Here is a 13,018-nt window from a genome sequence, read left to right on the forward strand (position 1 = left end):
TGTATTGTGGGTAATGTTTTGAAATTCCCAGGAGGCACTGCAAGCTTCCTCTTCGTCCGCCATCGTAAAGATGGTAAGTCTTGAAATTCAGTAGTAATTCAAGCTTTGCTATATCTCTGCCATCTTATGTTTCTTTTCTTCTCGCGTAGTAATAAACTAACTTCCAGTATGTGTTATACATTAGTGCAAAGTTATTTTTGTTTTCTCCGGATTAATAGGGCTTGATTTTAGGTATTGCTGCCGAGATTTATGTCTCGCGAATCATGTCCCCTCTCTTTGATCCACATTAGATCATTTGCAGGGAAAAATATTTTTTGATGTATGGCTAATAACGAAACATATTTCGTCTACCACCTCAAACTTGAACCATCTTTAATTCGGTGCATTTTTCTGCCCTCTTTTTACGTGGATTTTTCGTCCATATATCAGTTTAAAGCTTCCCAGGTATTAAAATATTGAAGAAAATATTTAGCACGTGAGTCTTTGTATCTGCGATAATATTAAGTGTCAATTCATCAGTTCCGACGCTGTTTGCTAAGTAAGATGGAAGGTTGTGATCCCAATCCCTATTGTCTGGAGATGGAAAAATTATATTATGAATTTGTCTGATTCCGTATATATTTGTATTTGTAAAACTATTTCTTGAAATTGTTTACAAGTACAGTATGGGGCCCTGTTCTTGGCCACAAAAAACGTAAACTTGTATTTCTTACTTTGGAATAGCCGTAAGGACTTAAAATTTCACGTATAACTAGCTTCAGCATTCAGTTTACACATGTAGAGCTATCGACTGCTCAACGCTGTTTTCTCCCGAGTAATAACGAAAATCGAGGCTTCGTTCGTGGGCCCAGTTATCATCCAGTGGGCCCAGCTCTCGGCCACAAAAGAGTGCACGCGATTCCTCAGAATAAACAACGCTTTATTACCATTTTTTGTTGTTAAATCACTTGTAAGGCTTCTGTTTTGATATTTCGATCACCAATTATCCCTAAAGAGCTTTGTTTCATGTTAGAAAAGGAAGTTTTTTGCACACCTAGTTTTTCTCTCAAGTGCAGTCAAGCGAGGCTAAAAAAGAGTTGGGTATTTAAAACGGGGTTAAGTCAGAGCTCATAGTTTTCAGCATGCCACCCCATTACAGCTTTATTTTTACAACTGACTTGACACAAATACTCCACACAAAACTATGAACGCTTTTAGTCTTGAAGGTGAGCAGGGTGGCCGAGAATAGGCAAATACGCAAAAGTACTAAGGAAATATTGAGGAGTGAATTTAGGTCAAAGAATTAAACAGGCCAGGAAAAGTTTATATTTAACAGATAGCTTTATCACTCTACACCGTTTATGCCAAGAATTGGCTCATTTGGGCTTTCTAGACGGACAAAATATAAACTTGAATTAAACCATGTAATTCGAGTAGCCGTAAACAAACACGTTTTCGGGGAAACCAGATTCACCTACCTTCGCGTCACCTCGACGTGCTCACAGAAAAACTCGGCGGGATGAAACAAAACTCGGCAGAACGGAAGACAAGGAATCAAGCTACCTTTGGAAACAATTGCTTTTTATTCAGATTCATCTATGGCGCGAAAAATAAATGCTGAACGAAAAGTGGCCGAGAACTGGGCCCGGCCGAGAACTGGGCCCCACACTGTATACCATCTGTGTTATATACATCATTCCTTGTTATTTTTAATTTTATTTAATTTATTTCTTAATTTCACTGTTATTATTAGTTGCTCAAAAGAGCATGTTCTATTAAATTTGAATGAAGAAGGGTCAGGGAGGAAAATATTTAAAGTATAAACTACACAATCCAGTGTTTTTCTGGGGAATGTATAAGTTGTGTGCTTATTTTGCAATCTAAAAGACAATGTACATGGACTAAATTGATTTAAGAGCCTGGTGCTGAGCTGTGATCATTAAAATGTTTCCTCAAGTTGGAATAGCCTCCCTAACATTGTATTCAGACTTCATCAAATACAGCTTTCAAAGGGCAGGTTATTCTACAGTGTCCGTTTATGCAAGGGATTGATAATGCTATCTGTTGGACAAATCTCAATCCAGTGGACAGCATAGTTTGTCTTGTCAGCAGCCATTCCTTGGAAATGCATAGTACAATCCACATGTCAGTGTTGTTTATCTTAGTTAAAGGAAAGTCTTTATCTATAGAGGTCTTCTTTCAGGGATACAATCTCATAAAGACCTGGTTCTCACTGTTCAAAGATTGGATCTCAACACAGTGTTAACTATAAACTGGTTAAGTGTTGACGAAGCAAGGCATACTTATCCACCAGCTAATGATTTATCTTATGGACAGAGTTTCCTATCGTTTGAACAGTGAGGCCTCTCTTTAGTTTTATTAGGGTTGCCACAGGTCAGGAAATGGTGAGGTATTTTTTGGTCTGGGAAATTTTATTTGTATGAGGGAAAAGTCAGTGAATTTTGAAAACTGATGTCTGTGGCAACAATGTTAGTTGTTGAACCTTTACAATGTACCTGTACTGTACTTTTACTTTTATGGCCTGTTAGAACTGTAAACAAGCAAATGCTAATATTGTCTTTGATCTGCAGCCTAAAGTTAAGAAGGTTAAGAAGGTGGCACCTGCCCCATACACTACCTCCAAACCAGTACCAAAGAAGGTCATCAACCCTCTCATTGAGAAAAGACCAAGGAATTTTGGCATTGGTAAGAACAAGAACTATATTATTGATTTGTTATTCTGGCTAAGGTCACAAAACTGAAAGTAGCTATTGTCAATTTAAACAGAACTACTTCGATGAATCACACCTTTTTTCCATTAAAAAAAAAATGATCATGAGGAAATACAGAAATTATCAATATGTATTGATGGGAGTGTTGACTTTTATATAGCAAAATGTTTTCTTGCAGTTGTGATAGTTATAGAATGTGACGTTAGGAATTGCTTTCATTTGCGTTATTTTGTGTGGTGTACAGTGGATTCCCTCTTACTCATTTTACAGAGTAAAATTATTATTTTCTTTGGACATTAAGGTGGGGATATTCAGCCAAAACGTGACTTGAGCAGATTTGTCAGATGGCCAAAGTACATCAGACTGCAAAGGCAAAGGAGCGTTCTTTACCAGCGATTAAAGGTTCCTCCTTCCATTAATCAGTTCACACAGACATTGGACAAGCAAACTGGTATGTTGTAAATTTATTTCCCACTATAACCATACTTAAGATTATCCTATCTGTTTACACAGTAAGGCATAATATGCTTCAGTGCAGATCAGTCTAGATCATTTCCTAGGCAAGAACAAAAAGGTTTCTTGGAAAGGACATGTTGTGCACATGAAAATGTGGGCTGTAAGCAAGATTGGTCACTTGTAGCTCCCAGAAAAACCTTTAATACACAGCAAAGATATAATATCATCAAAAGAAAAGATAACAACGTGCTAACAATGATGTTTCCATCTGATTTGTGACAACATGGCCTTTGCCAGGCGGAATGTTGCTATTCCCATTAAGACATCTTTATTGATTATCATATGGCAAAAGGAACAAAACAATAAGGGCAATGTGGTTCTGTACTCGGTTGTACTTGGTCCATTTTTAAAAGAAGGTTAATTCAATTTTTTGCCTGTTAAAGCTACCCAGCTTTTCAAGCTGATGCACAAATACCGTCCTGAAACTAAAGCTGAGAAAAAAGCTCGCCTCACAGCCAAGGCTGAAAAGAAAGCGGAGGGCAAGGAGGAACCAGCAGGAAAGAAGCCAGTTATTATCAAATATGGCCTTAACCATGTGACTAGTCTTGTGGAGAACAAGAAGGCACAGCTTGTGGTCATTGCTCATGACGTTGACCCCATTGAGGTAAGGCATAGTTAACAGGTATAGACTAGTAATCTAACTTATTCTAACTTATTCTAACTAGGTTACCACACTAGTGTGACCACAAATTCAGTTTTCAAAGTGGGGCTAAGATGTACCACTGTAGGCCATTCTGCTTGAGAGTAAAGGATTTACAGACTGCTATACAGGAAGGTACATCAGTTACATAATTAACTGTTATCAATGTGAGGTTCTTTTGTTAAAAAAAAGTACATGAGGTGCAAGGTAGCATTAAAAACTCACAGATAGTGAAAATTGAACAAGAATGTAATTGGTGGCTTTTCACAAATTCAATTAAGTACAAACACACTATGCTGTGATTTAGCCAAGTTTCACTTCATTTGTACTTTGCCCTTCATTCTCTGTGATTAATTCCTGAATTGTGGTACCTTTTATTGACAAATTCATGGTCATTTCAGCTTGACTAAAAGCCTGATGATCTAATATTTTCTTCAAACCTGTTGCACAGAAATATTGCATTTCTATGTGATTAACAGTGATGATTCGCATGTTACCACTTGTGTCATAAATTGCAGCAACATGCTGCAAATAGAAGGCACAATTTCAACTTTGTGAAATATGTTCCTGTAACTTGTAACACAAAAAGAAATACAGGCAGCCATACTTTTTAAACGCAGGATTGTTTTGTGGCAAGTTGATACTAAGGAAATGTTGCTTGTATGTCTTGACCTTAAAAGCCAAATCTGTGAGCATGAAGTTAGATGGAGAGATAAAAGTTCTTCTTTGAGCAAACCGTTTAACTCAGAGAACATATAACCAATTATTTTTGCAGCTTGTTGTGTGGCTGCCAGCTCTGTGCAGGAAAATGGGTGTTCCGTACTGTATTGTGAAGGGAAAAGCCAGGTTAGTGTGTCTTCATATTATCAATCACTCTTAAATCTTACTTAGGTTTACAGTATCCTCCTTTGCAGTACACGTCTTTACACTAGCTGTATAACCTGCAAGCAAAGTTATATAAAACCATTAATTTGATGCCGGCCCTGTATACTACGTAGTGGAGAAATTGTTTGGGTGGAATCGGAAAAAGGGTGAGGGCTTGAGGGTTTTTTCTTGTTATACTTATTTTTTCTGGAGGAAACTTGTGGCATAAGAGATCTGGTCTAAAATCAGAGGCAGTAAGTTTGTGTTAAATGTTTCAACTCCGATATGACTTTTACAGTAATGTTTAGTTGTGCAACTCTGGAAAATTTCCATACCCACCAGGGGTGAGTTGCTTTCAAAAGCTGAAATTTGAAAAGGAAGATAGTAAGCTAAACTGGAATTTCAGGAGGGATGGGGGTTAAATGAAAAAAAAAAAAAACCCTGAAAAATATTTTCTGCAACTACACATTGGACCTGATTTTTGTGACAGTCTAGTATAGAACCAGACACAGATTGTCCAGCTTAGTTAGAAGAGTTGTTTTAGTTTCACTACTGATTAGATTGTAAGGAGCTTATTTTATCTTGGTGCCTTTAGGTTGGGTAAGGTAGTACACAAGAAGACAGCCACAGTACTGTGCTTCACTGCTGTTCGACCAGAAGACAAGAACAACTTTACTAACCTTTGCGAGGCTGTTAAGACCAACTTCAATGAGAGGTTCGATGAGATCAGAAAACACTGGGGTGGTGGTGTGATGGGAAACAAGTCCCAGGCGGCTGCACACAAGCTTGAAAAGGCCAAGATTAAGGAGATGAAAGTCTGATGTGTACAAACTCTCTCGGAATGTAATAAAAAATTATTACCATCGAATTTTCCATGTTTCAATTTTTGATATTTTATATCATTAAAGCTGAAGTATTCCCATCATTTTTGTTTGGGTCTCTGCACATGCATGTTCATTGTGATCCACACATTTTCATCCTAATGCAGGAAGTGTCTAGTCGGGACTAGACTTGAGGGAATTTCTATGATCAAATTTCTATCCCTCGTAATTGTAAGGCTAATGAAAGGGGTACCAGAGAGAATTTCTCAACTCATTTACCCATTGACACCCAGAGATATTTGGAAAAAACGCTTGACCATTTTGGACATTTTTAGCCCGGATATGAGCTAAATTAGTTCTGACCTACTCAAAAGGGCATTTGCAATAACAGCAAAGAGACGCCATGCCTTTCTTTCCGCTAGCATCGCGTTTTATGACACTCTTGCTCGGGAATGCGCAGAAAATAATCAAAATTTCGAGACGACCTACATCTTTAGGCCTTTCGGTTTTCTTGATTTTTTTTGTTTGTTTGCTGCAGTTGTCGACCTACTACTGGGCTTGCTTCCAGTACAAGAATTCCCACGAAAACACCATTGACGCTGCAAATTCATTCAACGGAGTAGCCAAGTGTAGTAGAGGGAAATATTTTGCTCCGAATTTTGCACTCAAATTTCTGAGCACTTTTGTGCATGTTTCCTCAATTGATCCAATCAGTCCGATCTGGGTATCAGTGGAAATACCTTTTCCTCTTGGAGAACTTTAGTATAAGTGATGCCAATTTTAGTCAAAGGTGATGACGTCAGAGGTGGAGCAAAGGCCAACGCCCATCACAGGCGTCAATGGGTTAAATATTGCGTCTTCTGTTTTTAGTCCAGGAGAAGATATCTGGTCTTAGCTCTGTCACGCCTGAGATAAAACATTACGAAGTACAATGCATTTATTTTCTCATTAATACAGCATTGTTACAGTTTATCGGCTGAATGTCCATACTCCCTCTCTGGCGCTCAGTATAGGACTGTAAACTGAGGAGATGGTTGCAGTCCATTCCGGTGTCATTCCAGAAAATTGCAGTACCATTCTGGCTTGCTCCGGTATATTCCGAGTCATTCCAGTACAATATACGGAGATTTATGGAATATCATACTGAGCCACGTAACAATGCTCTTACAAAGGGATGAGTAAAACTGAAGCGAAGAAAGTTCAGTTATTTATATAGAACCAAATACCATGAGTCATTTCCTTTAGAAAGAAAACGAAAATCTAGCGGAGATACCGGTACCTTAACTTTCATTAATTAGAGAGGTTTTCAATTGAGTGTCAAAAGTAATCAGACAATTACTTTGGTTTTGGTTTTAGTTTTACTACGGTTTGAGATTGACTAGGTAGTCTAATTAGTGAGTAATTGGTTTGGTTTTGGTTTTACGACACTGAATTGAAAACTGCTCTAATTAATCAATTAAATAATTAATTGATTTAATTAATTACCCTGGCCCAAATAAACAACAATGACAAGAATCCGTTAGAAAAATGCCGCTGACGCACAGTCGCAGTGATGTATCCAAGTACTGGGTATATCCCTAGCCTGTTCGCTGACCCGCCCGCCCGCTTTTTCGATCGTCACTACAGACCGAGAGCCTGGAACAGGCTAGGGACCCAAAACTCGAGGATACCCAAATCACTGGTGTGACACTGTAGGACCCTGTAGCCTGCATAGCAGGCGCGACATAGAGCGGGGATAGAAGGAGGGGCGCAAGCTACGCTTTTCGTCGAAGCGAAGACCCTGGAGACGAGAGCCGAGTGGCCAAGCCCCCTCTATAAAACTTTGTGGGAAATTCAAAATGGCGGCGCGGTGGAAGACCTTGTGTGGCGAATCGTGTGGCGCTGTATATCATGTATTGAGTGATAAAGCTATGTTCTGCAGCAACTACATAAAGTATGTTGTACTTTTAAACAGTTTATACGATCAGAGATTTTTATCCTGGCTTATAGCACGGTCTTTGAATGTCGTTTACGTCGTTTTTGTTGCAAACTCGACTTATGGACGGTGCCTGCTAAGCTTAAATACAAACGTTTTTGCACCACGTTAGGACCACGCGGAAAAAGTAGATCTTTGCAAGGGCTATTGGAATCCACAAAGAAAATTTGGGGTAGCCAAGCATTTTTTCGAGATTGTCAGCCTTGAATTTCAGCAAAAAATGCTGACATCAGCATTTTTTTAAAGAAGGAAAAGACATTTCTTCGTTGCAACAGCGCTTTTAGCGTCTCTGACAGCCTTCCTCTGGTTCAGCTTAAATACAGTTTAAATACCTTTTGCTCACAACCAGAAACTAATTATGTGTTGAATAGGCTTGCCACTTCCATTTCATAAAATAAATTATTATATGGCTAGCTCTGTGAGCAGGCAAGATGAATCAAATCCTGTGCTGTGATTGGCTACCTGAGCGGGCAAGAGGGAGCTATCTTGCCCGCTCGGGACTATCTGCCGTGTCCCGCAAGAAAAATTTCTCCAAAAGCCATATAATAAATCCTTTATTGACCAAGCTTGTTTGGTCAAGATGGCTGGATATTGGCCTCGTTCTTTTTTTACAGGTTTATGGACCTTGACTCCGTCTCGGTCCATAAACGCGCAAAAAAAGAACTTGGCCAATATCCAGCCATCTTGACCTCACACTTGGTCAATAACCCATACATGTAGGGGTAACCAGAGGTCTTTTAAAGTTATTGATCTTTTTTGAAAAGTTTTACGGTGTCTGTTACATTTTTTCCTGTCGTCTCCCCAGTAAGTAAAACATTTGGGTATTGCACTTGTTTTGTGTGCGTACTACACCATCTACAGGTACATGTTTACATTTGGATCTCAGTATAATTTTCGACAGATAACAGCTAGTTTTTCAACTGGAAGATGTTAACAGTTAGTGGTTAGCGATATGCTGCTATTCTGGTGTTCCTGGTTTAAGTACAGGTCATTAAACTTGATTTGGTCACAGTAGGAAAATTTTGCTTTCATTTTAGTTGTGTACCTGGTAGCATAGTTGATTGCGTCAATGTCAACCCAGCGCATGTGTGGTGCTTAAACCATGCCTTGTGTGACGTGCAGAACGTGTGTGCACCAAAAAAAAAGAAGGCACAGTCCTTAATAGCTCGTTCATAAGATGACGGTTGATTTGAAGCATTTGGCCTTTCGACGTTATCACTTAACTGCAAAAAGACATCAAGTACAATTTAGTGTTGCAGTGATCATAATGGTGGGTGCTCTTTATGCATTCAATAAGATTGAAGAAGGTGGTTTCCTTGCATGGTACAGCACCTGTAGGAGAGCTATAATAGAAGCCCATATAAACAACTCCTTTTAGAGGACCAACTTTTCAAAACTTCTAGCATTGGAGCTAACTACTCACAACAGAATACCTACCGGAGTTCTGTTATAAGCAAACTCATGAATTTTCCAGTGAATTATGATTAACATGAGCTTACCTTTGCATAATATATATGGAATTACTCTTTTCATAAAAAAAAAAACACACACACAAAGGTTTCATAGAGAAAATTTTCAATAACCAATAACCAGAGCTTCTTTAACTGAAAATAATGATTCTGACAAAGTAATATTTTGTTAGGGGCTGTATTGATCTATTATGATGAGGTTGTATATTGATAAAATAAATTAATAGAACTTTTAGTTTACACCTACCATTCTTTCCACAGATAAATCAAAGAAAATTTTTATGAGGGTCAGCACAACAGACTAACAGATCTCATCTTGGGAAAAGAACCCTTTCAAGTAACATGCTGAACTTTACTTCAAGGCATTCTGATTCCCTGAATCAAAGTGATGACTGTAGAACTTGTCACTTGCACATCTAAGCACAGGTACTGTGTGAGTACTTTAAAACTGTATGGGTAAATAGTAAGGGAAATGAAAATTAATATCACAGAAAAGGTTGTGTTTTTTGTTGATCCACATTATTCAGTAGCCTGTTTATTTGTTAATTACTCTAGTAGGGGTGCACCATGTGTAAGGTAGTAATGTGTTGTCCCATTATCTTACCTCACAGTAATAATGGCCATCTACAAGAACAGTTGAGAAACGAAAGGTAAACATGTCTTCTCCAGAAGGAGGGCATAGGTGCTTATTAGAAACCAGAAAACCATGCAAAAAATTGCCCAAAACCGCAATAAATTTCATCCAAAACCGAAAACTGAAATAAAAGCCCTTACTGATAAAGCTTTGGTAGGCTTCAGAATCTTTCTTTCTGTTATTTAATGTTTATAAGTTGTCTGAACTTGTTTTACTTTCAGAAGTTTTTCTGTATACTCCCTCCTTAGTGCAGAACTCATCGTAGTCCAGAAATTTGCTTATCTTTTTGTAAATTGGCTCCACAGACCTACAGCAATGCAAAACTAGAAAAAATTGCATGATAAAATGATTTTAAGTAATTTTTGTTTAAAAATTTGACCTTTAAATGTTGTGTTGCTTTGTTCAGGCATATTATAAAAACCTGCTCCTGGGTTGCCTCCCTTGCGAGTGGTACAAATTAATAATCGCAGGAGGTTTCACCCCATAGACTTACTGATTATGGAAAATAGTAAAAAAACAAGAGGTAGGATGATCAAATGTAATTGTGGCCTTGGAAGTAGAGCTGGTGTTACCTGATTGCTTATGGTGGCCTTCCATAGTCTCTTTCATAGCCATTTTCTTGGTTGCCAAGCAACGCTTCTCTAAACTAGTGAGCTGATTTATTAAATTGTTTTTTAAATGGTACTGATTTGTACTGGACAGGTCTAAAAGTAATATGAGCGTTTCTTTTAAATATATTTAACTTGAGACTGAAAGAAGTTAATCTTCCTTTTCCAGATCAGATGCCAACTGGGACAAAGTGGACCAAAGCTTCAAGCAGTCATCTTCAGAAGGGCTGTGTGCTTTATTTTGCATCCATCTATTGGGGGAACCAGGTAAACAAAACTCTTGAATAAGCCAAGTTCTGCCCTGCTTAACTGAATTCAGTTTTTCAATGTACACTGTATTCTTCTGTGGTTGATTTGCACAATGAATAGAAAAACTCTCATGACACACTTTTTGTCGGTAAAGTTTTAAACCCATCATGGCTTACTGACTGACTGACTGATGCATGGAATGATTGACTGACTGATTGATGGTCTGAATGACTGACTGACCATCTGATTGACACAGTGAAAGACTGACACTCACTGTCTACTGACTGGTTGACAGAATGGGAGCTGACTGATTGATTGTCTGACTGACTGACTGTTTGACAAACTCACTAACTGACACACCGAAAAACTGATGCGAGGAATGACAGGCACACTGACTGACTGAAAGACTGATACATGGAATGATAGACTGATTGATTGTCTCATTGACTGACTGGCAGACAGAATGATGGACTGACTGATCGATTGTCTCATTGACTTATTGACTGCTGACTGACTGACTGACTGACTGTCTGTCTGTCTGTCTGACAGACTGAAAGACTGAAGCATGGAATGACAGATTGATTGTCTGATTGACTGATTGAATGACGAACTGACTGACTGACTGACTAAATGACTGAGGGATGGAATGACGAACTGACAGACTGATTGTCTCATTGACTGATTGACTGACTGACTGACAGACTGACAGACTGTCTGCTTGTCTGACTGAATTACTCACTGAAAGACTGATGCAAGAATGACAGACTGACTAACAGACTGGTTGTCTGGCGTAATGCCTGACTGACTGATTGAAAGACTGACACGCGGAATGATGCACTTAATCATTGATTGTCTGATTGATGTAATGACTGCCTGATTGACTGATTGATTAAAACTAAGCGGTATGATGGCAAACTGGTTTTAGTAAACGGTTTGTTTCTGTCACAATGTACGCCACAGGTACGTTCAAAATTTAATATGGAAAACAACCAAGCACCAGGGATTGTCACGCAACTGGACTCGACATCTTGACACCATCGTTCCTTTGCGTGACGACTCTTAGGTTGGGGTTTGCATACTTTGTAATAAAATATATTTCGTGCGTTTTGAAATGATGTAAAGACATATCTGTGGCCTTCATTGAAACGAGAAACGAACTGTTTATCAAAACTGAGTGTTGATCATATTGCTCTTGAGACTTCTCCAGAACTTGGCTTAGTTTAGAGAGTTTATCTGGTTCACTTGAATGGTCCTAAGCAAAAGTTTGTCAAGCATAAACAAGTGAAAATTAGCGATAAAAAAGAACAACGTTTCGGTGACATCGTGACACCATTTTCAAGTTCAAATGCAAAAAGATAAACTGTCAGACAATTCGCTCAAGATTAACATTGTTCGTTATTACATATGCAATGTCACGCAAATAGTTTTGCTTGAATTGAGTTGAGAGACGGTGTTAATTCTCTAATCAGCAACATTTCGTGCACTAAACAATCGAACGTATTCATGCACTTCCTGATGGCGGAAAAATGTCTCTACAGGTCTTTCGGAACAATATTGTTCGTTAATGAAGTGTTTGCCAATGGAAGAAGACTGTTTAATGTGTTCAGCCACGCCTTGGTGCAAGTGCCTGAGAGGAAAGCCTACATAGCTTGCATCGCACAAGTCACATTGAAGTTTATAAATTACACGTTGTTGGTTAACAATAGGCGGGTTAATCTCATGCACTTTTAGCTCTCGCTGGATCTTATCACCAACAAAAACCGGTTGAATGACAGTGTGGGTCTTCAAGCTCAGGTCTTTCAGCTGCTTACGGACAAAGTCTGCTGAATCCTGGGCAGGACTATTCGGTCGGTTGGGTTCTCTTTTTGGGCAGGTGTTGGTTGCGGGTCTTCAACTTCAGAGGCGATAAACGACTTGACTGTAGAGTTGATAAGGTGTTGTGGATATTTCAGTCGGGAGAAAACTGCTGTCAAACGGTCCCATTCTTCAGAAAAATACGACCAGCACGATGATAAGCGATATGCACGGTATACATACATACCTTTATTTCACCTCGGAATTACAAGAGTAGTTGTATAGCTAGACCATGCTGGTCAAGCTTGGTTTTCAAAAGTCCTCGTTTATATCGCATGTCGACATGGCTCTGGTAGTGGAGCAAAAGACCCGTGTTAGTAGTAGGTTTTATGTAGTCTTTGGTCTCAATTTAAGGAGCTCTGTTAAGCGGCAGTTGCATTCCTAGAAAAGGAAGCAGACCATTACTCTCTCTCTCCATGGTGAACTTCACTGATGATTGGCAGTTGTTGAGCGCTTGAAGAAAGGTAGCTGCTGATGCTGTGTCAGGCATTATAATTAAAGTGTCGTCAACATATCTCTTGTAAAATGAAGGCATTTTGCCTTCATCAACCAGAGTTTCTTCAATGGATCCCATGAAGACATTAGCGAGCAGTGGCCCGAGTGGAGAGCCCATGGCGACGCCATCGGTCTGTTCATAAAGTTGTCCAATGAACTGGAACAGTTGGTCAGTTCAATGG

General features: G+C 38.9%; 1 protein-coding gene, 1 long non-coding RNA gene and 1 pseudogene across 2 annotated transcripts; 2 read left to right on the plus strand and 1 right to left on the minus strand.

Annotated features, from left to right (window-relative positions):
• The first annotated feature begins 29 nt into the window (after positions 1-29).
• LOC110066354 (large ribosomal subunit protein eL8-like) lies at positions 30-5,599 on the plus strand. The gene is made up of 6 exons (XM_020773581.2): positions 30-73; positions 2,571-2,685; positions 3,013-3,162; positions 3,611-3,831; positions 4,643-4,713; positions 5,327-5,599. The coding sequence occupies exons 1-6, from the start codon at positions 71-73 to the stop codon at positions 5,550-5,552; spliced, it is 786 nt and encodes a 261-aa protein (XP_020629240.2). The 5' UTR covers positions 30-70; the 3' UTR covers positions 5,553-5,599.
• A 1,556-nt stretch (positions 5,600-7,155) lies between these two features.
• On the plus strand, positions 7,156-11,788 carry LOC110066327 (uncharacterized). The gene is made up of 3 exons (XR_002298544.2): positions 7,156-7,485; positions 9,258-9,422; positions 10,408-11,788. It is a non-coding gene; the product is annotated as an uncharacterized LOC110066327 (long non-coding RNA).
• Positions 11,789-11,792: 4 nt separating this feature from the next.
• On the minus strand, positions 11,793-13,017 carry LOC149102264 (uncharacterized; annotated as a pseudogene).
• Position 13,018: the final 1 nt, after the last annotated feature.

Source organism: Orbicella faveolata, unplaced genomic scaffold (assembly GCF_042242905.1).
Source record: "Orbicella faveolata isolate gen_17 unplaced genomic scaffold, um_ofav_v1 contig_36, whole genome shotgun sequence".
In the NCBI taxonomy this organism is placed as follows: Eukaryota; Metazoa; Cnidaria; class Anthozoa; order Scleractinia; family Merulinidae; genus Orbicella; species Orbicella faveolata.